General features: G+C 42.2%; 2 protein-coding genes across 4 annotated transcripts in view; both read left to right on the top strand.

The window, feature by feature from the left end:
* The window catches only part of GNA13 (G protein subunit alpha 13), a 43,873-nt gene extending 35,716 nt beyond the window's left edge, over positions 1-8,157 (top strand). For both annotated transcript variants that reach the window (XM_037914623.2, XM_043527697.1), the window contains one exon: positions 1,441-8,157. In XM_037914623.2, the coding sequence (XP_037770551.1) occupies positions 1,441-2,013 (573 nt within the window). In that variant the 3' untranslated portion in view covers positions 2,014-8,157. The remainder of the gene's footprint in view (positions 1-1,440) is intronic.
* A 12,595-nt stretch (positions 8,158-20,752) lies between these two features.
* Positions 20,753-24,310, top strand: part of AMZ2 (archaelysin family metallopeptidase 2) — a 31,788-nt gene continuing 28,230 nt past the window's right edge. Inside the window, exon 1 of one of the 2 annotated variants that reach the window (XM_043527696.1) lies at positions 20,753-20,778. The gene's annotated coding sequence lies outside the window, so the exon portion shown is untranslated. The remainder of the gene's footprint in view (positions 20,779-24,310) is intronic. The other variant, XM_037914619.2, reaches the window with a different exon arrangement.

Here is a 24,310-nt window from a genome sequence, read left to right as displayed (position 1 = left end):
CAGTTTGTCTGAAATTTTATAACAATCCCTTATTGAAACTAATTAAACATTCAGGTTTTGTATAGCTTTAATTTAAAGCAAAACAGGCATATTTAGGCATTTCAAAATCCAAACTGTACTACTGTTAAATTCTAGTTTTGTTTATTTAACTGTTTATTTAGGGGGGTTTTTCTAGCCCAGTAGAAGTTGGTTGAATCAGAGTTCTCTTGACCTTACTTCACAAGTGTTCCCAAGGCCTCATGTTGAGCCGGGAGCCCTTCATTGACTGGGATTATCAGGAAAAGATCTCTGAATAGATTTTTAAGTGAAGAGAGACTTGCTTTTAAACTTCTATGTTTGAAACCTAGAGCTTGTTTTCTAAAACTGCCATGAATACCAAAGCATGACATGTCTGAACAGTGAAGTATAACAAAGAATTTATATATACCTGGAGAACAAAGCTGTGAACATAAAATTTAGCAAACTGGCTGCTCAGAGGTAAATGCACAGATCAGCAAAATTACTCCTGTGAAAATGGAGAAGCCAAAAATGCATTAGCTTTCTTTAGGGATCAGATCCCACAACTTTGGTCTCTTGGATTCTTCTGTTTAAATTCCTACACTTTGGAGAAACAACTCTTAACTTGCACAGAATATTTCCATTCCATGGGATGTAGCTACTCATAATGGAACGCCTAGAAACTTTCTCATGTTGCCTGTTTCCCGTGAGAGAGAAAGACAGTGGGGTTGCTGTGCAGGCATTAAGGAGTTCCTTGTGTTTCCGGCTTCTTTGTGATGGCATCTTTGGATTCAATAAAAACTTATGTAATCTTAATACCTTGTCAAACAGTGGTTCTGTTCTTTAATTATTAATCATGATCAACTGAGCAATATGCCAAAGAGGGGAAAGCTAGTGAGTGAGTGCTTACTGTTTGTTAGAATTGGTAGAAGCGTTCTGATGCAGCCCTCTGGGGTAGAGGGTGAGCCAACAAATGCACATTGTATAACAGATGGGGAAAGGAGACTTCTTACAAAAGAATCTGTAGTGAGGGAATAAAAGAAGCTGGTGGCATGAGGAACGGGTAATGCTTCTTCCAATATTGTTTACCAAGGTCACTTGATATGTAGCAAAGGGAAAGTTTCAGTTCTCTAAAGCAGTGTTTCTCAACCTTTTTGATACCAAGGACCAGCTTGCTGCTGCGTTAAACTGTATCGGGGAGATCTCAGGGACTGACATCAGTCCCTGGACTGGTCGTTGAGAAACACTGCTCTAGAGGGATTCTCATTTTAGGATTGGGTGTGTTAATCCCAGTTTTAGAGACTGAGAACTTTTTAAAATGGAATAGTGCATGAAGACTCTTCAAAAATAAATTTCCTTCCAACTTTTCTGGGTCAGAAGTCTGCTAAAGCCACTATGCTCATTATTGTTCCCTAACCAGCAAACTTTGCTTTATTTTTTTAGGATTATCTTCCATCGCAGCAAGATATTCTGCTGGCACGAAGACCCACGAAAGGGATTCACGAGTACGACTTCGAAATTAAAAATGTTCCCTTCAAGATGGTTGATGTAGGTGGCCAAAGATCAGAAAGGAAACGTTGGTTCGAGTGCTTCGACAGTGTCACATCGATACTTTTCCTGGTCTCCTCAAGTGAATTCGACCAGGTGCTCATGGAAGATCGACTAACAAATCGCCTTACAGAATCACTGAACATTTTTGAAACAATAGTCAACAACCGGGTTTTCAGCAATGTCTCCATCATTCTATTTCTAAATAAGACAGACTTGCTTGAGGAAAAAGTACAAAAAGTGAGCATCAAAAACTATTTCCCAGAGTTCGAAGGGGATCCCCACTGCTTAATAGACGTCCAAAAATTCCTGGTGGATTGTTTTCGTACCAAACGCCGGGACCAACAGCAGAAGCCTCTATACCATCACTTCACCACTGCTATTAACACAGAAAACATCCGGCTGGTTTTCCGTGACGTCAAGGATACCATCCTTCATGACAACCTCAAGCAGCTTATGCTACAGTGATGTGCAAAAAGACATTTTTATTTGAATACCTTTTGTGTTTTTAAAATTGTGGTTTACAACAGGAGTAGAAAAATCCAGGTCCTGTCAGACTTCTTGATGTGTGGCTGAAAGCTGCTGCTGAACACATTATTGCCAATTTCTGCTGAAATTGAGGCTTTAATCTCTTCCACTGTAGCTTTGAGTTGACTCAGTTATAATTTTATAGCAAACCTAAGTCCAAATAACCTGTAAAGTGACTAAACTTGACCTCCAGTGCTTGTATGTTGCAAAAAGTATATCTAGAAAACACATCCACCATCCAAGTTCCAAGTCCAGACTTGTGTACATTCATCAGAATTACATTAGACTTGTAGTAGTGATTTTTGAAAACTGTTCCTTTTCACCTCCTCCTTAAAACTATAATGAAGACTGTGATAATATAGCTGACTTTGATTTCTCAGGTCCTTTATTGGTTAGATATTCCATAAATTTCTTGTTGGAGTCATTTAGAAGCTAGGATACTTGACAATAATGCCTTTCCTACCTTAAATATAAAGTTTTGCATGGGTTTTTGAGTAGGGTATGCTTTAGGTCAGGGAATACAAAAAAGTTGGGAACTGTCAGCATTAATACCTTCTGCCAGAATTGTCTAAAGACTAAGATGATCAAGAACTAGTAAATGGCACAGTTCACTCTAAACTTCATTTTCTATTGCATATTTTAAGTACTCTGCTTCTTAGAGCTATAACAAAGCACAGAGCACTGTGATCTGAAATTTTGATATGTGGGAAGGAGAAGCAAACTTAGCTTTAGAATTTGTCACTGTGCTGAATAGCTTACCTCCAGGTACCTTGCCCCAGAGTTTAGGCCGATTTGAAGTGCTTTTGTATCTTTTCACCATAACTTTTACAGTGTGCCTAGTCCTACATCAACAAGCATTCACTAATGCACAGAAGCATTCGCAAACATAAGTGCCTCCTGTCTTCTTTCCTTCTGCAGTGGCCTTACATGAAGACAAATTCCCCAGTGTGTGGCCTTATGCAGATATGGGTAAATAGGCCAAACACCACTAGGCCAAAAGTCTATACAGAAAGATGAGCATAACATGTCACAATAGTAAATGCTAAAGTCTGCAGACTTCAGAGAGTCTGTCAGAATCAGGTCTAGAAATCCCTAGAACTATAAGAATGGCCATACTCGGTCAGACCAATTGTCCATCTAGCCCAGTATCCAGTCTGTTGACAGTGGCCAGTACCAGATCTTCATAGGGAATGAACAGAGAAGGGCAATTTATTGAGCGATTTATCCGCTGTTGTCCAGTCCCAGCTTCTGGCAGTGAGGGGTTTAGAAACATCCCTGACCATCTTGGCTAATAGCCATTGCTGGACCTATACTCCAGGAACTTACCCAATTCTTTTTTTAATGCAGTTATACTTTTGGCCTTCACAACATTCACTGGCAACAAGTTCTACAGGTTGACTGGGTTGTGTGAAGAAGTACTTCCTTATGTTTGTATAAAACCTGCTGCCTGTAATTTCATTGGGTGACACCTGGTTCTTGTGTTATGTAAATAACACTTCCGTGTTCACTTTCTCCACCTCCTTCATGATTTTACAGAGCTCTCTCATTCTTCCCCAGCCCCCCAGTTAGCTGTCTTTTTGAAGCTGAGCAGTCTGTCTTTTTAATCTCTCCTCATATGGAAGCTGTTCCATACCCCAGTCATTTTTTTTGCCCTTCTCTGTACTTTTTCCAATTCTAATCTTTTTGGAGATGAGACTACCAGAATGAACATCCTATTCAAGATGTCATACCAGGGATTTATGTAGTGGCATTATGATATTTTCTGTCTTATTTGTCCCTTTCCTACTGGTTCGACTACCACTGCACATTGAGCTGATGTTTTCAGAGGACTATCCACAGCGACTCCCAAGATCTTTCATGCGTGGTAACAGTTAATGTAGACCCTGTCATTTATGTGTATATTTGTCATTGTTTTCCAGTGTCCATTATTTTGCGTCTGCCATTTTGTTGCACAGTCACCCAGTTTTGTGAGATCCCTTTATAACTCTTAGTTAAATCCAAAGCTGACTGCTATCTTGAGTAATTTTGTATCATCTGCAGACTGTCACCTCTGTTTACCCCTTTTTCCAGATTACTTGTGAATATATTGAACAGCATAGGTCCTAGTACAGATCCTTGAGGGACCCTATTTACCTCTCTCCACTCTGAAAACTGACCATTTATTCCTACCCTTTGTTTCCTGATCCACGAGAGGAGCTTCCATCTTAGCCCAAAGTATGACTGCTTACTTTGCTTAAGAGCCTTTGGTGTGGGACCTTGTCAAAGACTCTGAAAGTCCAAGTATACTGTATCTACTTAATCACCCATGTCGATATGTTTGACCTCCTCAAAGAATTCTATTAGATTGGTGAAGCATGATTTCCCTTTACAAAAACAGTGACTCTTCCCCAACATATGTTCATCCATGCATTTGATAATTCTGTTCTTTACTGTAGTTTCAATCAGTTTGCCTGGTACTGAAGTTAAGCTGGCAGGCCTGTAATTGCCAGGAGCGCTTCTGGAGCCTTTTTTTAAAAAAAATTGGCATTACATGAACTATCTGCCAGTCATATGATACAAAGGCCGATTTAAGCAGTTGGTTATGTACCACAGTTAGTGGTTCTGCTATTTCATATTTGAGTTCATTCAGAACTCTTGGGGAAATAGCTTCTGGTCCTGGTGACTTATTACTGTTTAGTTTATCAGTTTGTTCCAAAGCCGCCTCTAATGACCCATCAATCTGACACTTGCTCAGATGTGTCACCTGAAAAGAATGGCTCAGGTGTGGAAATCTCTCGTATCCTCTGCAGTGAGTACCAATGCAAAGAATTCATTTAGTTTCTCTGCAACAGCTTTGTCTTCCTTGAACGTGCCTTTAGCATCTCAATTGTCCAGTGGCCCCTCCTGATTGTTTGGCAGGCTTCCTGCTTCTGATGTACTGAAAAAATTTTTGCTGTTAGTTTTGTCTTTTGCTAGGCTCTTCAAATTCTTTTTTGGCCTGCCTAGTTATACTTGTACACTAGCCTTGCCAAAGTTTGCGTTCCTTTCTATTGTCCTCAGTAGGATTTGACTTCCAATTTTTAAAGGGTGCCTTTTTGTCTAACTGCCTCTTATTCTGCTTCTCCATCGTGGCATTTTTTAAGCCTCAAACTATTTTCCTTATCGTCAGAATACTTGAGCCAAACATGCTACATAGGGTTTTCTACAGGTGCCATTTGTCACCAGTTATATTCTGCCCAAAGTGCCATTACAACTAACCCTTGTGGGGTTTCACTTTGGTTGTGGGGCAAAATATACTTTTGGCTGAAACTTTGTATGCCGAAGAGCACGTTACTAAATAAAATTAAGCTTGGCCAATTGGTGTGTTAAAGAAATAAGTCCAGGTCACTACTGCACAAATCAAATAGTTCTGTTTGCCCCTGCCAGTGTTCTGTTTTGCTGCTTGCCCCATAAAACAAGCTAATTCTTGTGGTGGGAGAGCAATTTCTTAAGGTGGGTTTTATCATAGATGCACTGCATGTGTGGCAAGTGGTTTGACATAAGGTTCTAATGGCTTAAAACCGTCTGCATTGAAGATGGGATCATTTTGGTAGGAGTCAGGGAAGCTTGGGCTCTATTCCCAACTCTGCCTCTGACTTCCTGTGACTAAGTCATTTAAGCTTCTCTGTACCTCATTCATCAGTAAAATGGGATAGTGCTTACCCACCACTGCAAAGTGCTTAGAAATCTGTAGATGCAGTGCTATAGAAATAGAAATCATTGGCATAATTAAGAGTATTTTCCATCAGTCTAAACAAAAATTCACTTATAAAAAAAATTGAAACACTGAAATTTCACATCACAGGAAATGTTCATTAAAATTGATACCTGTGCAGGAATAGCACCTGTGTTTCAGTGGTGTCAGGCACCCACAAATCCAGCTGAAGTAAGTGGGAGGTGAATGTTAAGAATCAAGCCCTTGGACTTCACTTTATCAAGTAAATGTTTCTGAAGGGTCCCTAACGATGAGTAAAACTGCTTTTCAGAATGCTTCCATACGCCTTGGACTAATCCAAAATACATGCTATTTGGTTTTGGTTGGGTGTCATGTATGTTCTTCCCAGAAAGGTCTTGTTTTCTTAACTGGAGTTCTAGTCACCCCTTTCCTTGGATCGCTCAGCCTTAAACTTTGACATCAAGACAGGGTAGGAAATTCAGTGTGTGAAACTTCTCTCCATCTGAAACTTACACTGACTAATTCCATCTAAGACAATTATATTGAAGTAAATCATTTGCTGGTATTCTCTCCTCCCCCCTATTCTCTCTCACATGTTCCCCCCCCCCCCCCCCCGAAGACTAACCTTGAAACACTGTAAATTTGTTCCTATGTGACAGAGTGGCTCAAAACTACCCTATGGGCATTTCCATCACACTGAAAGAAAGCACCGTTTAGGCGGCTTTATTTCTTTTGGGATTTGTTACTGGATGCATTTTTTTGTGTGGAAATGTATAATTTGAATGCAAGGTGTAGTAATGTAATATTGCGGAACAGAGACCGTGTCCATATACATACTGAAGCAAAAGCAAATGTGTGATCAAAAGCTAATAAAAGTGAAGACTGAGTGTAAACCAGTAAGTATGGTACAAAGTCAGGGCTTAAATTTCCAGTGGAGGTGGAATGCAGAAAAAATCCGGAGGCTTTTTTGTATTTAAAGAAAAGCTACTTTTAATGGGACTAATTTTCCAAGGATCATTGGCTAGACACTGCCGCACTGACTGATCAGTAACTGCATTGAGCTATGATTTCTATATACCACTATCTTGTACAGTCTGTACTTGAAGGTGAAAATGGCATTTAGCAAACGTTCCTTGCTGCATTGTTTAAATTTGGTTTGGTACCTGAAAATAAATGGTGGCTGTTCACCAGGTCTTGAAAAAATCCACTTACCAGTGGAGTAGGTCCCCACATTCCTCAGGTGGAGTAAGCTATCAGCCCCTGCAGAATGTAATCTCGCATTCTAAAAAATAAATGCTGGCCCCTAGAGAGGAGGAGTCCCCCTCTCATCTTTCCAGAGAGGCCTCTGGCTAATAGGCTTAGTCGTTTGGTTAATGAGTGTCTGGTAAAAGGGTTTTTAATCCTGCCATCCAGGATTCTAGCAAACCTAAAATGCTTTGAGCATGTCTGTAGTATTGCCTGACTCTTGGCTAATACTGAGTCAGTATTTTGAACTCCTCATAACTTCAGCAGAAACTTTGGAACTAACAGGCTTTTATTCCATCCTGCTGTTAATGTATGTAAAACTCAAACACACACCTGATAGTTCTGAACACAGCACTGTTTGGGGTGGGCCCTATGAGTTTATAAGCAAGTTGCCACTTGAAGACTGCGATAGTTGTGCACCCCTTTAACTTTCCTGCTGGTTGCCAAGCTAGTCAAGAATCTCTAGGCATTTATCTTTAAAGATGGTTGCAGAGTTGTTTTCCAACAGCAACATGTCCTGTTTCAGAATAATCCGTGTTTCATGCTAAATTAGTCACAAGATGACTTTTCAGGTCTTTCTGTATTTGATGGTACCATGATGTAGATGAATCTAAGATAGGGGTTTTTTTAAATTACACAGCATCGCAATACAGTGCCATTTGCAATTTCTTTGCCTTGAACTTGAAAACAAATAATTGAATTGCAGACTATTTAAAACTGCTTTCCTGCGCTTTCAATAGCAGTGAGAGTTTACCTTCCATGAAGCCTTATGAAAAATATTTTTAACAACCTCATAGATTCTTTAACAATCAAGATTTGTATTAGCTTTGTATAAATGTTTGTGGCTTACAGTTTTTATATGTGTATCTTTTATAACTTTCCCGGGGCTAACAGCATCTTTATATTGTACATTGCTCTCCTTGCTTTAGTTCAGAATTGGCAATAAATTATTTCTAAAGAAGGTCTTAAAGAGAAAAAGCATCACTTGCTTTTATAAAATGGTTAAATTACTAATAGATTGAAGCCTCTTACATTCAGTTGTACATTGCTCTGTACATACTCTGCAAGTGTTGCCTTTCAGCTATTAATATTTTGCCTTGTGTTTAAAAAAAATTACTGACGATAAATAAACATATACAGCCTCATTTGGGTGCTATGAATTTACTTTACGTTCAGTAGTTAATCATGTATAGTTGAGGGGGTTTGTTTAAGGCTTAAGAACAGCAAAGTTTGAATCTGCCCCTAATTTAAAATATTCACTAATGTATTTTGATTTCAAACTTTTGTAGCAAGGACATCGTAATGATTTCTGGTCTTGCACAAACTCTGTGCTGAAGGGCATCCTTCCAAAGCTTTAGGTGCCCTTGACATCCTTTCAGCATAGGAGATACAATGTAAAAACTGAACAAAGCAACAGCGCTTTGTCCTCTCACTATCGCACAGCATTTGATCACCAGTCCTGTGACCAGAATTTAAAAACCCTTAAGATGTTGGGTCATCTGAATGGCACTTCTGTGCTTTTTATGGGGTTAAATGGCAAAGCCTTGTATAAATTAGCTTATTCACAATATAGCTGCAGGGATTTGTAGCCTTCCTATTGTTGCATCATAGAATACAGCAGTGTCAATTTTTGCCATAGTATTTTGTGTAGCTACAATACTAAAGTGTTAGGAGGATGGTGCTGATCCCTTTTCCATCAGTTATGGACCCGTGCCAGGGATGGCTCCTGGGGTGCTGAAGTCCCACTGAATGCAATGGGAGTGAAGCATGTTGCAGGACCTGGCTTTTTGACACTTGTTTGAAGTGTCAAAAATATAGTCGTCATCTGATTAAATGTATGATAGCTGCCATCTGCACAGAATTTTCTGCTTTGTCGCTCTTAACTTCAGTGTCAACACCATCACACCACACTAATCTTCCTACAAAGGAATGGGGGCGGAGGTGGCTGTGTTCCATCTCCCCCTCCCACTTCCTTGCAAAGAACATTGTCTTCCTCACTAAAAAAAAAAGTGTGCCATCTTACCAGTTGACTCTGAAAACTCATACTTGACCTTATGGAAATTAGGAGATAAAAGATGTAGTGCAAGATCACTAGAAAAGAAGTTTTTCCCCTGCTTTGCAATAAGGTTTGATCAGGCTCATCAAGTGTTGCAGTAACTTAGCTGCTCCTATAGAACTGTTTCTTAAAAATGGTATGTCACATCATTGCTTTCACTTTGCCACTTACCTTCACACTGAAGAAATGCCTGCACTTGAGTGACTCATCAGTACTTGCTGTACTGCTGTGACTGATACCTATGTAATAGGGTTTCTCTGTTTTGAACTGCTTTATATAATCTCCTTCCCCTCTCTTGTGTCTAAAATATAGCCTCTTGCCTTGAAGGGCTAAACTGAACCCCCTTTAGAACTCTAAATGACCAGCTATAGTGTCAAAAACTAGCTAGTACCACTTATCCCACTTCTGTCTTCTGATGATGGGAAGTGTCGTAGGGCCCTCTTACATCAAGGATTATTTGGGCTTTCGCTTTTGGTTGATATGAACTATGTAGATTCTAGACTTCCCAGGCTCTGTGTGACTGATAGGTCTATGCTACTAAATCTTTTCTGAAATTTTCAGGCTGCAAGGCAGTTCTAAAATAAGAACCATTGGTAGTTAATCATACCCGAGCTTGCAAGTTCCAAACTATGCTACAGCAGTAAATAGGGTGAGTTTGGGGGGGGGGGGGTGCAGAAGGGAAAGGAATGAGAAACTGACTGGGACAATAATCAGCCAATGAATAGGTTAGGGAAGAGTCCTGGAGTTGCCCCTTTGAGTAAGCTGAAGGCTTGTTCACTTTTTTTTAATTTGGAAGGGGGGGGGGAAAAAAGCTGCATGGTGAGTAGTTTCTTAAACCTCTTCCTTCCTGTCAAAGGAGCACAGATTACACAATGAGGAAACTGACACAAGAGACCAAAGCTTGCATGAAGCTGCGTTGAAGTAGCCTCCTGCACAGCTATTTGCATCCAGTTGTGCAGCTGCTTTGCTAGGCAAGCCCCGGGAGGCGGTTTCAAACGGACTCCGAGTTCTCATTCCTGGGGAGGCGCTAACTTGCCCATTGTCATGTTTCTCCGCTCGAGTGCAAAGTGCTGCAGGAGCAGCTGCCTCGCAGGAGAAGCATTGCTCTGCAGGACAGGTGTGTAAACAGGACAAAAGTCCGCTCTGATTCAGGGCTTGGCTCTTTTGCAGCCAATAACAAAGGTGATGGGGAAGCAAAGGGATGAGAATTCTGCTTATGCTCTAGATCCCAGCAAAATGAGGCCGGTCTATTTTCTGCATATAACACTGGGATTAAGCCACTTAATTGTTGTTCACATCAAACAGCTCCAATGATACCTGAAACTTTTCTGTCCAAAAACTAAACCTGTGCTGTCTCTTGGAAATCATTTCATATGTAGCCACCAGCCTGAAAAACAAACACACGCTTGTTTAAAACCCGAGTCCCCTCTAACGCCTCACGAAACACCTACATTGACTGTATAGCTGCAGACGTTGGCAGCAAAATACTCTGTTCATCGTACATGTTTGTATGGATCTCCCGTAAGTCATGCTGGGGATCGGCCCTGCTTTGAGCAGGGGGTTGGACTAGATGAACCCCTGAGGTCCCTTCCAACCCTGATATTCTATGATTCTCCCATCCTAGTGAACCTGAAAAACAGAGCAGAAAAATCCCGAGGTATGGGTGGAAAAAAGAAACTTTTATTTTGTTCCATCAAGCTATATTAAGGGGGCTTGGTCAGAAACTGGAGTTACTTTGTTTTTAAATTAGTCCAATAATTAGAGGTGATGGGCTTCCTTTAACAGTTTGGAGGGATGGGCTTGAAGCATTAGATTCGAATGTACTACGCTTACCACTCTGCTTAAACACCTGCGTAGGTATCAGTTTTTGCTGCACTTCCATAACCACAAGCTCAAATCTTAGCAGGGTGGAGGGTGGGCCCATCCCTTCAAGGTAGATAAATGGAGTTCTATACAGTTTATTCTGTCAAGGTGTTCTGGTTAAGAGCTTAAACAAGGGTCCTGCCAGAACTCTGGTGCTGTTTGTAAGAGTGGTGGTTGAAGGTTTTATTGCATGTGAAGTTTTTTAAAACTAGAAGCTTTTAAACCTAGATTTTTCCCTGTTGAGCTGTTTGTTTGGATGCGTGTGATGATTTTATCTTTTGCAGAGTGGTCCAGTGGACAGAGCCCAGGCCTGTGATCCAGGAAAATGGGTTCTGTTTCTGATCCTGCTTCTGACTCTAGGGGTGATTGCAGGTGGTTTTAACACACTGTGAGCACTGGGTGCTGAAAAACTGGTGCAAAACATGCATAGGGTCTTGATAGCAGGATCTGGCCTAAATTAGATTCAGCACACCAAGGGATAACAAAGTATAAAGGAGGGAGGGAATATGGTGAAGACTCATGCCACGTGCTTGTTACATGCACATCTGATTAGTTCCTTCTTTTTGAAATCTATTAACGTGAGCACCAAAGAAGACTGAAGGCTGGGGTGGAGGGTTTTTTAAAGTGAGCATTTTATTGTGCAGCAGAACGTACTCTGTTGGATAAAGAACCTCTTGTGTACTGTCTGCAAATAAAGAGTGGACAACAGCCAGAACAGGAACCTGCCTAACAATTGCTTATTCTTTGTACCTCTATTTCACTACTTCAGGCTGGGCTGAGTGACACACTGCTCAGCTGTTTCTCTCCCTACCCCCACAAACTGAGACCAGTTTTTTTCCTTTATGCTCATCCTCAATTGCAAATTAAAAAAAAACAAGCTGAAATGAATGACGAGAAGGGTTTGGAATAAAGCCCAAGTCCCTTCTGACTCTGGCTGGTTCTACTGTACATGGCTCTGCATTTATGTGATGATTGTCCTTACCTTGTGTGTAAGAAAGATTATTTGAATCCCCTGTTCTCCCTTCCTTCTCCCTCTCTGCATTGTTTGTGTGCAGGCTGGGTAAATGAAGAGCAGGGTTTTTTTGACAGAAGTTGGGTGCCCCTCCCCAGTGAGAGAAGCTCTCAGAAGAACACGTGAGCAGCCCCACCCGCTGGCAGGCGAGAATGTGGTCGCAGAGTCATAGAGAATCCTTAAACTTTAGTTCAGTAAACAAGCTGCAGAAGATTCAAGATAAGGAATCAAAACATCCAGAAGAAATGAGAGATACACCCAATAAAGGCAAGAGCTATGCTCCCCGCCCACACGTGTGCAGACAAACATACTCTGTCAGTCTTGTGTCCCTCCTCATGGCTTGATTAAATATTAAGGACTTGATTCTGCAAACCCTGCTCTAGGATACACTGTGCTCCAGTGCAGGGGGAGGCTAGGTGAAGCTGCACATAAAGGTTAATGGGTGAGGCAGAGCCCCCTCCATAGCAAATAGCAGTAACTATCGAGCCACCTGTGCACTTGCTCCCTCACAACCATGCTGAGTAGTGAAAGGGGCAGGCCTTTGGGAGATACAGAACATCCCTGCAGAGAATAAGGCTTCAACACACTTGTCAGCATGCATGTAAGGTGGTTGTAAAGCTGTAATTTGCCTCTTGGATGGCTGTTTAGTCCAGGCCAGGATTTAGAGACCCCCTGTGTGGCGACTCTGGCTATCACAGGTGGGTTTTGGTTCGTGTGGGAGCTAGAGAGCCAGGGGGATCTACAGTGTCCTGGCTGTAGCCAGCAGCCTCAAAAATAAATACATTTCCTCTGTATTCATTATAACTAGGTCTTGTCCTTTCTTCTCCAGCACCAGGGATGTGACACTGTCCTTCTCTTAGGCCTCCTTCCTCCAAGGTAGAGGAGTGCTCATCTTTATGAGGGTGAACACTGCAACATCCCCCATCCTGCTCACCTCTTTCAATCTGATGCTTCTACCCTCCGCTCTCCACATGGCACAGTGCAAAGCCAAGCCCTGCAGGTGTTTCCCCCAAGTTATGGACTCTACACCACATACCCTGTCTCACTCTGGGAAGTAGCCAGCTTTTGTTAGGTAAAATCCACTGAAGTAGAGGAAGTAGTTGTCATAAATATAAAGGGAAGGGTAACCACCTTTCTGTATACAGTGCTATAAAATCCCTCCTGGCCAGAGGCAACATTCTGTTACCTGTAAAGGGTTAAGAAGCTCAGCTAACCTGGCTGGCACCTTACCCAAAGGACCAATAAGGGGACAAGATACTTTCAAATCTTGGGGTGGGGGGAGCGGCTTTTGTTTACATGGTTATTCTCTCCTGGAACTGAGAGAGGCCAGACAGAAATCCATCTTCTCCAACCCATCCTAATCCAAATCTCCAATATTGCAACCAGTATAGGTAAGCTAGGCAAGGCAGATTAATTAATCTTTTGTTTTATGTGAATTTTCCCTGTGTTAAGAGGGAGGTTTATTCCTGTTTTCTGTAACTTTAAGGTTTTGCCCAGAGGGGGGATCCTCTGTGTTTTGAATCTGAATATCCTGTATTTTTCGTCCTGATTTTACAGAGGTGATTCTTTTACCTTTTCTTTAATTAAAATTCTTCTTTTAAGAACCTGATTGATTTTTCATTGTTCTTAAGATCCAAGGGTTTGGGTCTGTGTTCACCTGTACAAATTGGTGAGGATTATTATCAAGCCTTCCCCAGGAAAGGGGGTGCAGGGCTTGGGGGGGATATTTTGGGGGAAGACGTCTCCAAGTGGGCTCTTTCCCTGTTCTTTGTTTAAAATGCTTGGTTGTGGCAGCATGCGGTTCAAGGACAAGGGAAAGTTTGTACCTTGGGGAGGTTTTTAACATAAGCTGGTAAGAATAAGCTTAGGGCGTCTTTCATGTAGGTCCCCACATCTGTACCCTAGAGTTCAGAGTGGGGAAGGAACCCTGACCGTAGTAGTGGGAAAATTACATTGGATGGCATTGTATTTTAGGCTGTCTTGCTCTGAAAGCTGCCTCCCAGTGTTCCAATGGCTGAGGACAATGAATGACTGTTTTCATGTTGAACCCAAATATTATTTGTGGGATGATACCCAGTTTGTGTAGTTAATCTCCAGTGATTCATCACATCAGGCCATCCTGTCACCAAGATCTGCCACAATTAGAATCATAGGACTGGAAGGGACCTAGAGAGGTCATCTAGTCTGGTCCCCTGTACTCATGGCAGGACTAAGTGTTATCGAAAATGTGTGATCAGCAGCTCTGACATGAGGTTAAAGCATGAGTTCTATGTGCACCAGCCCCCTACAGTTTGCATTTGTTTGTTTTAAGCTTTCTGTAAGAAAAAGGTAACAGCTAGAAGTGACACAGATCTTTAGATGGGTGCCCAATCATAATATTTAGCACTTCTGTACTATGTTAGCTCTTCAAAATCACTGCACAAACATTAAACAAACTTAATCTAAAGCCTTTCAGCCTTTGAATGACTAGGAGTTGACAAAACAGAGCTATTCCCTGTTGTATTCTCTGCCCCCCGAACAAAAAGACTTCACTGAAAATCAGTATCTTAAAAGAATCATTAAGGACCTTTCAAAAGAACAGTCCAGACACCCTTGTTACATCAGGTCAGGTGTGTGTTAAGGCTGGTACAGAATGAAGGAAGAGCTTCCTGTTTTGTTTGCATGTGCAAATCAAGCAGACCTTGCTTAATTTTTTTCCTTAAAGTGCCCAGAGTTTAGTCGAGGAAAGTGAATGAGATTCTGCTTACACCAGGTGTGAAAAAGCAAAAGGGACCAAAATCTATTCTTGTGCAAAAATCTGTTCTCCCTGAAGTCCATAAGGCTGTACAGGTGTAACTGTCATCAGGAATTGGCCTGTGTTCTCATTCCCTTCTCGAATCACACACATTCCATGCTTAACCAACATTTTCCACTTGGGAAAGTAGTTTGAGTTGGGGCCAAAAAAATGAGGACTAACTCCAGATTTATTTAGCTTTAAGTTTTTGGAATGAAACTCAAAAGAAATCAACAGTGTGGTACTTTTGTGATGGACTGAACTGCTAGAGAACCAGCAAATGGACAGAACTCGCCTTTAGCCTCTTCAGCCAGTCTTTCTATCCTAGCCTGCTAAGAAGTGGATTTCAAATCCTTGAGGGAGTGGGGAGGGAGAAACCTACAACATTGTGTGTTGAGCTTCTTCCAGTCCTTTTGCAACCCCTTAAAAGTAGAATGATGTGTTGGCCTTTGGAATGAGGCTGAGCATAAGGAAAGAACTTGGTTGCCTGTGCTTCCTAGTACAGAAAAAATACATCAAAGAAAAAAATTGGATTTCTTTGATTTTTAGTACAGTTCAATACAGTGTTGAACACAGTGCATCATAAATCTAAAGCCCCTCGATGGAAGATACTGTAAAAGTTAAAGTACCGGTATCCAGAATGAGATGTTTTGTGTTGTTTTTGCTACAAATGTGTGGGAATTTGTTGCTTATACATAGGAGGAGCAATAGTTCTGGCTGGAGTTGGATAGAGTGTGGGCAAGCTTCCCACCCTACTGCTCTGGTAATGTATCTCATTCCTGACCTACAGATCTGCCTGCTTTTGCAGTCCGGAGGCACCATACCGCACTGCTCCCCCAATACACTAGGTCCTGACCTTCCTGCATTCCCTGCCACCACAAGCCTACATCTCCTGTGCAGGATCTACCAAACTGGGTAGTGGGTTTGTAATGCAAACTGGTTACTAGGACCTAGGACTAGTTACTAGGACTAGGTACAGAATTCACTTATGCTTGTGATTTAAATCAGGTCTTCAGAAAGCTAGTGCATTAGTCCAGTGGTTCTCAAGCAGGGGTATGCGTACCCTGGGGATACATCAACTCATTTTAATAGTTGCCTAGTTTTACAACAGGCTACATAAAAAGCACTAGTGAAGTCAGTACCAACTAATATTTCATACAGCCAATGACTTGTTTATACTGCTCTATATGCCATACACTGAAATGTAAGTACAATAGTTATGTTCCAATTTATTTTATAATTATATGGTAAAAATGAGAAAGTAAATAATTTCCGGTAAGTGTCTGAGACACTTTTTGTATTTTTATGTCTGATTTTGTAAGCAAGTAGTTTTTAAGTGAGGTGAAACTTGGGATACACAAGACAAAGCAGACTCCTGAAAGGGGTACAGTAGTTTGGGAAAGTTGAGAACCACGGCATTCGTCCACTGTGCTCCAGAGATCAGCGTGAATTAGCATCCAGAGAGCAGCAGGAATGTTACTATTGGAACAGGAATCCACCCTTCTAAACTTCATTCTGTGCTCTAGCAACTTCCCAGCCAAATGAATGCACTTTCCCTCTTCTCCAGGGTGTGTGTATATGTATATATATATATATTTTGTGGCTTGCATTATTATTGTCTCAATTTATTAAGGCACACTGTTTATACTGGTCTGTAGCTTTGAGACCTTTGTGCTGCTCCCTCCCTCACCCCTGGGAATTTTGCAAATAAATCACTGTATATGTTGCAGAATGTAGCAAAGTCCTGTCTCTTTATTGTTCTTAATTTTGCATGTGTAATGCTGCTGTGCATCACAGTATAAATAAATACAAAATAACCTTCATTGTCCTTTTTCGGTGGGTGACATTGAAGAAAAGTGACATTGTTTTAAACGTACAAAGGTCAATGACAAGTCATCCTGGATGTTTCTCTTGCTCTCTGTCAAAGCTTCAGCCACTGTTCCATGGTGAGGTTGCTGCAAGATTTCTTCCTTACTTGGAGAAGTCCCTAACTGCCTAAATCAGCAGGGATGAATGCATGGATGGTATTTAGACACTTTTTGTAATAAAACTGCATATTATCACTCATCTAAAACATTAGCAGGTAAATTGTTTTCTTTATTTCCTGTTCACTGAAGTGGAGATCAAGCGTGAAAGTCACTGGATGACAGCCAACTACTCCACCAGAGCCCAGCTTAGCTTCATTGCGTCGTCCTCGATTTGCTTATAGCAGGCCAAGTCCCTCCATGGTGTGACTCCATTGAGGTTAGTGGAGTTATACCAGAGATGAATTTAGCCCAATACCTTTTCTTAATACTATGACTTGCCTCTATTGTGGAGGTGGTACCTTCTAGTGGTTTGAGCAGGGCACTAGGAATCTAGACTTCTTGAGTTTGGTTCCAGGCTCCTTGCTGTATGGCGGTGGGCAAGTCACTTAATACCTCTGTGCCTTGGTTTCCCCATCTATTGAATGTAGACAATCCCTACCTCAAAAGGGTGTCATAAGGGTTCATTAATTCTTGTAAAGCACTTTGAGATCCTTAGAGGAAAGGTCCACTCTAGACACTTGCCAAATATTATTTAATTATTCATTGATCTAGGATCCCACAGCATGTCTCGATGGGATTTCACACGTCCAGTCTCTCACGTTTTCCAGATACTTGCTTTTGTTATAGTGACCAGCGACTGCACATAGGTTGTCCTTGTAGCTGGAGCTGTTTGGCACACATACTCTTGCCGTTTGGGCCTGATTCCCGCGCCCCCTCTTCTCCCCCGCTGAGTTTGCATTAGAAGGGATTTCTCTTTGACTAGACATGCCAAACCTAAATTCCATTCCATCTCTTGGTGACTTCTTATTTCAGCCATTGTGGGGGAACCCGGAAAGCAGAGATCTCAGGGTAATGGCTGTGAAAAATAGGACAAATCTTAAAATACTGTGGCAGAGCTCTGACCTTGTCCCTGTGGGTCCTGCGCTTCCAGGCAGTTTATGCTAGCTTCAGAGGCTCACTGCAACCCTCCACATAGCCCTTCTCTCTCTAGGGCCAGGGATATGGTCTACTGAGCCCTTTTCATCATAAGCCAGCAAGGAGGTTGGTGAGAGAATTCCCAGACTCTGTTGCTCCTAGGGCTTTATACCAAAACAGTTTAGCCTCCTGTCCTGACAGGGGCCTGTTTTCCTTCCCAGGAGGTGTTTCTGTAGCGGCCGGTTCGGGGGGAACCCGGGCCCGCCCTCTACTCCGGGTTCCTGGCCAGGGACCCTAATGGTAGTAGCTGTTGGCAGCCAATCTTTCACTGCCAGAGTTGCTACGTTTCCCTGGGCCACTTCCCCACAGCTCTCCTACTTCTCCCCCCCTTACCTTAGGGCTCCCTTGCCAATGACTTGAGGGTGTCTTCATTAACCCGCCCTTCAGCCACACTTCCTTTCCTCTGCCTGACTGGAGTAAGCCCTTTTATAGTATCAGAGGGGCCTTAATTAGAGTCAGGTGGTCACATTAGAAGGGTAGTGATCAATGGCTCCATGTCTAGTTGGCAGCCGGTATCAAGTGGAGTGCCCCAAGGGTCAGTCCTGGGGCTGGTTTTGTTCAATATCTTCATAAATGATCTGGAGGATGGTGTGGATTGCACCCTCAGCAAGTTTGCAGATGACACTAAACTGGGAGGAGAGGTAGATATGCTGGAGGGTAGGGATAGGATACAGAGGGACCTAGACAAATTAGAGGATTGGGCCAAAGAAATCTGATGAGATTCAACAAGGATAAGTCCTGCACTTAGCGCGGAAGAATCCCGCTACAGACTAGGGACCGAATGGCTAGGCAGCAGTTCTGCAGAAAAGGACCCAGGGGTTACAGTGGATGAGAAGCTGGATATGAGTCAATAGTGTGCCCTTGTTGCCAAGAAGGCCAATGGCATTTTGGGGTGTATAAGTAGGGACATTGCCAGCAGATCGAGGGAAGTGATTATTCCCCTCTATTCGACACTGGTGAGGCCTCATCTGGAGTACTGTGTCCAGTTTGGGGCCCCACACTACAAGAAGGATGTGGAAAAATTGGAAAGAGTCCAGCGGAGGGCAACAAAAATGATTAGGGGACTGGAACACATGACTTATGAGGAGAGGCTGAGGGAACTGGGATTGTTTAGTCTGCGGAAGAGAAGAATGAGGGGGGGATTTGATAACTGCTTTCAACTACCTGAAAGGGGGTTCCAAAGGGGATGGATCTAGACTGTTCTCAGTGGTAGCAGATGACAGAACGAGGAGTAATGGTCTCAAGTTGCAGTGGGGGAGGTTTAGGTTGGATATTAGGAAAAACTTTTTCACTAAGAGGGTGGTGAAACACTGGAATGCGTTACCTAGGGAGGTGGTGGAATCTCCTTCCTTAGAAGTTTTTAAGGTCAGGCTTGACAAAGCCCTGGCTAGGATGATTTAGTTGGGGATTGATCCTGCTTTGAGCAGGGGGTTGGACTAGATGACCTCCTGAGGTCCCTTCCAACCCTGATATTCTGTGATTCTATGATTAGCTTAATGGCCTCACCTGACTCTTTGCAGGTTAATTGGAGTCGGGTGTTCTTATTAGCCTGGAGCAGCCCCTGCTCTGGTCAGTCAGGGAATGGAAAACTGTTAATCCAGTGGCCTGTATATCTGCCTTCTGCTACTCTGCTGTACCCGGTGGGCCAGCCTATATTCCACCCTGGTCCCAAGGCGTGCCGGGGATATCAGTTGGTGGCTCCTTCACGGGGCCATGAGCACGCATGTGTACTTGGCTTGGTTCACCCCAATTCCGGACACCTGCCCCTTTGAGGCATGAGGGAAACCCTGGCGTACATATATTTGGAGTGCGCCAGGCTGCAGCCCCTATTCCGGATCCTCACAAATATTTTGTTAAGATTTTGGTTGCACTTTTCCCCTCACCTCCTTATCTATGCACTCCCTATCCATGGCCCCACTAAGTCACGGGACCTCCTGGTCAACCTCTTCTTGGCCCTAGCTAAAATGTCCATCTATAAAACCAGAGTGAGGAGGTTGGCCGATGGAGTCTCCTGTGACTGTGGGGCCTATTTCTGATCCTCCGTCCGTTAACGCCTCCGGGCAGAGTTCCTCTGGGCAGCGTCTACTGACTCCCTTGACGCCTTCGAAGAGCAGTGGGTGCTGTCCGGGGTTCTCTGCTCGGTGTCCCCATCCGGTTCCCTTTGTTTGACCCTTTGACCGCACTCCTGTCCCTGTTATTCATTAATTGTTCCCTGTAATTATTTGGTTTTCCAGGTCCTGTGGACCCCCCTCTTAGGTTGGGGGGGGGATCCTTTAGCAGTGGGCGGGCTTTGCGCGCCCACTTCCTGGATCCCAATAAGGCTACTCTGCTGTACCCAGCTGGCCTGGGTCTATCACAATACTACTAATAAAGATCCAAGATACAACATGCCCAACTAATTTGTTGTTCTGAGCACAGGATTGGGATCCAGCAACTCCTGAGTTCTAATCTTGGCTTTCACAATGACTCCCATTTTGTGACTTTGGACAAAGCAGATAATGTCCCTGCCTCAGGGCTTGTCTATAGGGGAAAGTTAGACCAGTGCAAAGTAATATGTGAACTGTTACTGCTATAGGTATACTGTGTGTCCACTTATTTTGGTATAAGATTGGCTTTTCCTGGTTTAATTTGTCACTTTTGAAAGGGTTTAAACTAATCTTCAAAAAAGTTAGTCTTATTTTGGAATAAGAGTGTCCACAGCAGTAGTTATTCAGGTATAATTATAGCAGTATAACTAGTGAAACTTTCCCATGTAGACAAGCCCTCAGTTTTTCCATCTGAGCAATGAGCACAACGATACCTGCTGGCAGGATTTAGTGATGTTGGTAAAGTCCTTTTGAAGATTAAAAGCATTACATAAGTGTTCGATCTTCATTTGTTTGTTTTTTGTTATAAACCAGTCAGGAAACTATCCAGTGTGCTGGGGAAAGGCTGCTCCTGGCAGAAACCAGGAACTTTTAATATTTTGGGGTTTTGTTTGTTTGTTTTTGTTTCTTCAGGGGAAATCCCTCAAGGTTGCTTGCATTCAGAAGGCAGAAAGGATCACAGCTGTGGGTGACGGTAAGTTTCCATGACCAATTCAGTCACTGTTTTCTCTGCTGTTAGCCAGTTTTTGACACAGTTAATGTCAATTGTGTTTGTGGCATTTAAGTGCAACCAAAAAAAAATTAAGTACATCAGAAGCAGGAAGTCAAACAACCCAATGGGCCACTGGACGATCAAAGTGCACTGCTAAAGGTTCACTCAAGGAAGACAAGGCTGATGCAGAGAAGCTAAATTAATTCTTTGCATTGGTCTTCACTGCAGATGATGTGAGGGAGATTCCCACACCTGAGCTGTTCTTTTTAGGTGACAAATCTAAGGAATTGTCCTAGATTGAGGTGTTGATAGAGGAGGTTTTGGAACCAATGAATAAGCAGTAAAAAGTCACCAAAACCAGGTGGCATTCACCCAAGGGGTCTGAAGAAACTCATATATGAAACATCAGCACAACTAACTGTGGTATGTAATTAAAGCAATGTCGATTTTTAAAAAGGCTCCATAGGCAATTGTCAATTACAGGGCCATAAACCTAATCTCAATACCAGCAAAGTGGTAGAAACTGTAATAAAGAACAGAATTATCAGACCTATAGATGAACATGATTTGTGGGGGAAAAGTCAACAGGGCTTTTGTAAAAGCATGTCTCACCAATCTATTAGAATTCTGTGAGGGAGTCTACAAATATGGAAAAGGGTGATCCAGTGAATATAGTGTACTTGGACTTTCAGAAAGTTTTTGACAAGGTTCCTCACCAAAGGCTCTTAAGCAAAGTAAGCAGTCATGGGATAAGATGGAAGGTCCTCTTATGGATCAGTAACTGTTTTCTATCTTTTAACCAAAGTGTGGGAATAAATGGTCAGTTTTTAGAATGGAGTGTGGTAAATAGCGGGGTCCCTCAAGGATCCATACTAGGGCCTGTAGTTTTCAACCTATTTGTAAATGATCTGGAAAAAGAGGTGACAAAGTTTGCAGAGGATACAAAATTATTCAAGATAGTTAAGTCCAAAGCTGACTGCGAAGAGTTACAAAGAGATCTCACAGAACTTGGTGCCTGGATGACAAAATGGCAGATGAAATTCAATGCTGGTAAATGCAAAGGAATGCACAGTGGAAAACATAATCCCAATAATACATACAAAATGACTGGGTCTAAATTAGCTGTTACTACACAAGAAAGAGATTTTGGAGTCATTGTGGATAGTTCTCTGAAAACATGAGCTCAACGTGCAGTGGCAGTCAAAAAAGCTAAAAAAAAAAAAAAAAAAAGCAGGAACCATTAATAAGATAGTAAATATAACACCACTATATAAATACATGGTACGCCCACAGCTTGAAAACTGCATGCAGTTCTGCTTGCCTCATCTCAAAAAAGATGTATTAGAACCGGAAAAGGTCCAGAGAATAGCAACAAAAATGATTAGGGGTACGGAACAGTTCCCATAATAGAATTGAAAGAGTGGGACTGTTTAGCTTGGAAAAGAGATAACTAATAGGTGCTATGATAGAGGTCTATAAAATCATGAATACTGTGAATAAAGTGAATAAATAAGTGTTATTTACCCCTTCACACAACACACAAACCAGGGGTCACATAATGAAATTAATAAGCAGCCCGTTTAAAACAAACAAAAGGAAGTACTTCTTCACACAGCACACAATCAACCTGTGGAACTCAGTGCCAGGGGATGTTTTGAAGGACAAAAGTATAACTGAGTTCAAAAAATAATTAGATAAATTCCTGGAGGATAGGTCCATCAATGGCTATTAGCCAACATGGTCAGGGATGCAACCCATGCTCTGGGTGTCCCTTGCCTCTGAGTGCCTGATGCTAGGAGTGGATGACAGGGGATGGATCACTCGATAATTGTCCTGTTCCGTTCATTCCCTCTGAAACATCTGGCATTGGCCACCGTCAAAAGACAGAATACTGGGCTAAATGGACCATCGGTCTGATTCAGTGTGGCTATGTTCGTATATCTAGGTTGAGGGGAAATAGCTATTGAACAGACTTCCAGAGGAGATTAGGGAAATTCAGAGTGACTGGTCTTTTGGAAATGCTACAAAACTTTTTGAAGAAATCTTTCCACTACAAGCGTGATACTCACAATATTGAATCCTCATCCCCCGAAAAGCGTAGTTGATCAAATCTGAATAATCAAAAACTAAAAACCTACTGAAAGAGTTCTACTCCAAAAAGGGAGAAATGCCAGACACTCCATGAAGTTCAGTAAAGACTTTGCTGTTGCCATTGATTTTATTACACGGATGGTACTCAGAGTCTATGGTAAGCTGTCTCATTACCAAGCCACTCTCTCAAAGACAACAGTTCAGGTTTGTCCCTGGCTGTAACTCTGCGGATGTCAATAGAGTTACCCTAGGAGTGAATTTGCCCAATATGATGTAGAATTTTAGAGAGTCCCTTCCCCAAGCTTTGTTGCACAAGTGTAATAAGTCACTCAGAAATACAGCATCCTCCTCAGAAATTGCAGACAGGCATAAAATGATGGCTAGACATTCTAAAGCCAGACACAGCGTTTCTCACAGGGCACTTCCGCACGTCTCAGGATGCCATGCTAACGCAGCTGAAATGACAGGAAATGACATCTGAGTTTGAGGGGGATTTTTTTTTTTACAGAATGGCAGCTGCGAGAAACTGCTTTCTTCCTGAAAATCCTCCAAGAGGCAGAGCTAGTTAATTCCTGTAAAAACCACAGATGTATCAGCTGAATCTTTCACAGGGCCCCTCCCCGTATCTCATGCTGCACCTTGTAGTGGGGATAACAGGAAATAACAACTGTTTGTCTGCTGCCTAGATAACACTGCACCCCAAGCTGCCAAAAACGAGGCAAATTTCTGCAAATTCATTAGACTTAGGCCTGGTCTACACACACAGATATTGCACTGATTTAACTAAATACTAAGGAATTGAATTAAGCTAAATCAACATTAGTTGGTCTTTAACCAATGTAACTGTGTCCACCCAAGGGCGCTGCACTGATTTTAATTAAATCAGTTTAGCAATTGATTTAGTTAAACTGGTACAGTTTGCCTTAAGAGAAAAGCTGCAAGAGTTACATCAGGTTTCACAGAAGGACAGATGTCTTCCGCAGATTGATAACAGCAGAACACTTCTTCAGAAACACATGCTGCGCAGAATGATGGATTATTTCCTATAGATACCCTGGATGTTTGCTTATGTTTTGAAACTATGTCCCCCGCATCTGCTCCCCCCCAGGACCTTCCCAACCTGTAGAGATGGAATCATTCCAACTCAGTAAAATGGAATGCAGGAGCTTTTATGGAGGTAATCAGGGGATTTGCTGAAATAGACTCTCATAGTGCATCTCCTGGGATTATTGAAGTCCTGAGTTGTATTCCCAGGGTAGAGTAATTTGGGTTCTGGGGTAATGTTTGGCCTCCTTGATTTAAGACATTTGCAAAAGAGAAAAACAAAATATTTTGTCTTTCTTCACTTCCTTATTTTCGGGAAGGACTAATAGATTTTGAAGAAAGCCCAGTAGAGTTAGATGCCCAAATCCATGGGAACTGA

Source organism: Chelonia mydas, chromosome 14, assembly GCF_015237465.2.
Source record: "Chelonia mydas isolate rCheMyd1 chromosome 14, rCheMyd1.pri.v2, whole genome shotgun sequence".
NCBI lineage: Eukaryota > Metazoa > Chordata > Testudines > Cheloniidae > Chelonia > Chelonia mydas.
The sequence above is the reverse complement of the archived record's forward strand: the minus strand, read 5'-3'. Positions and strand labels throughout refer to the sequence as shown.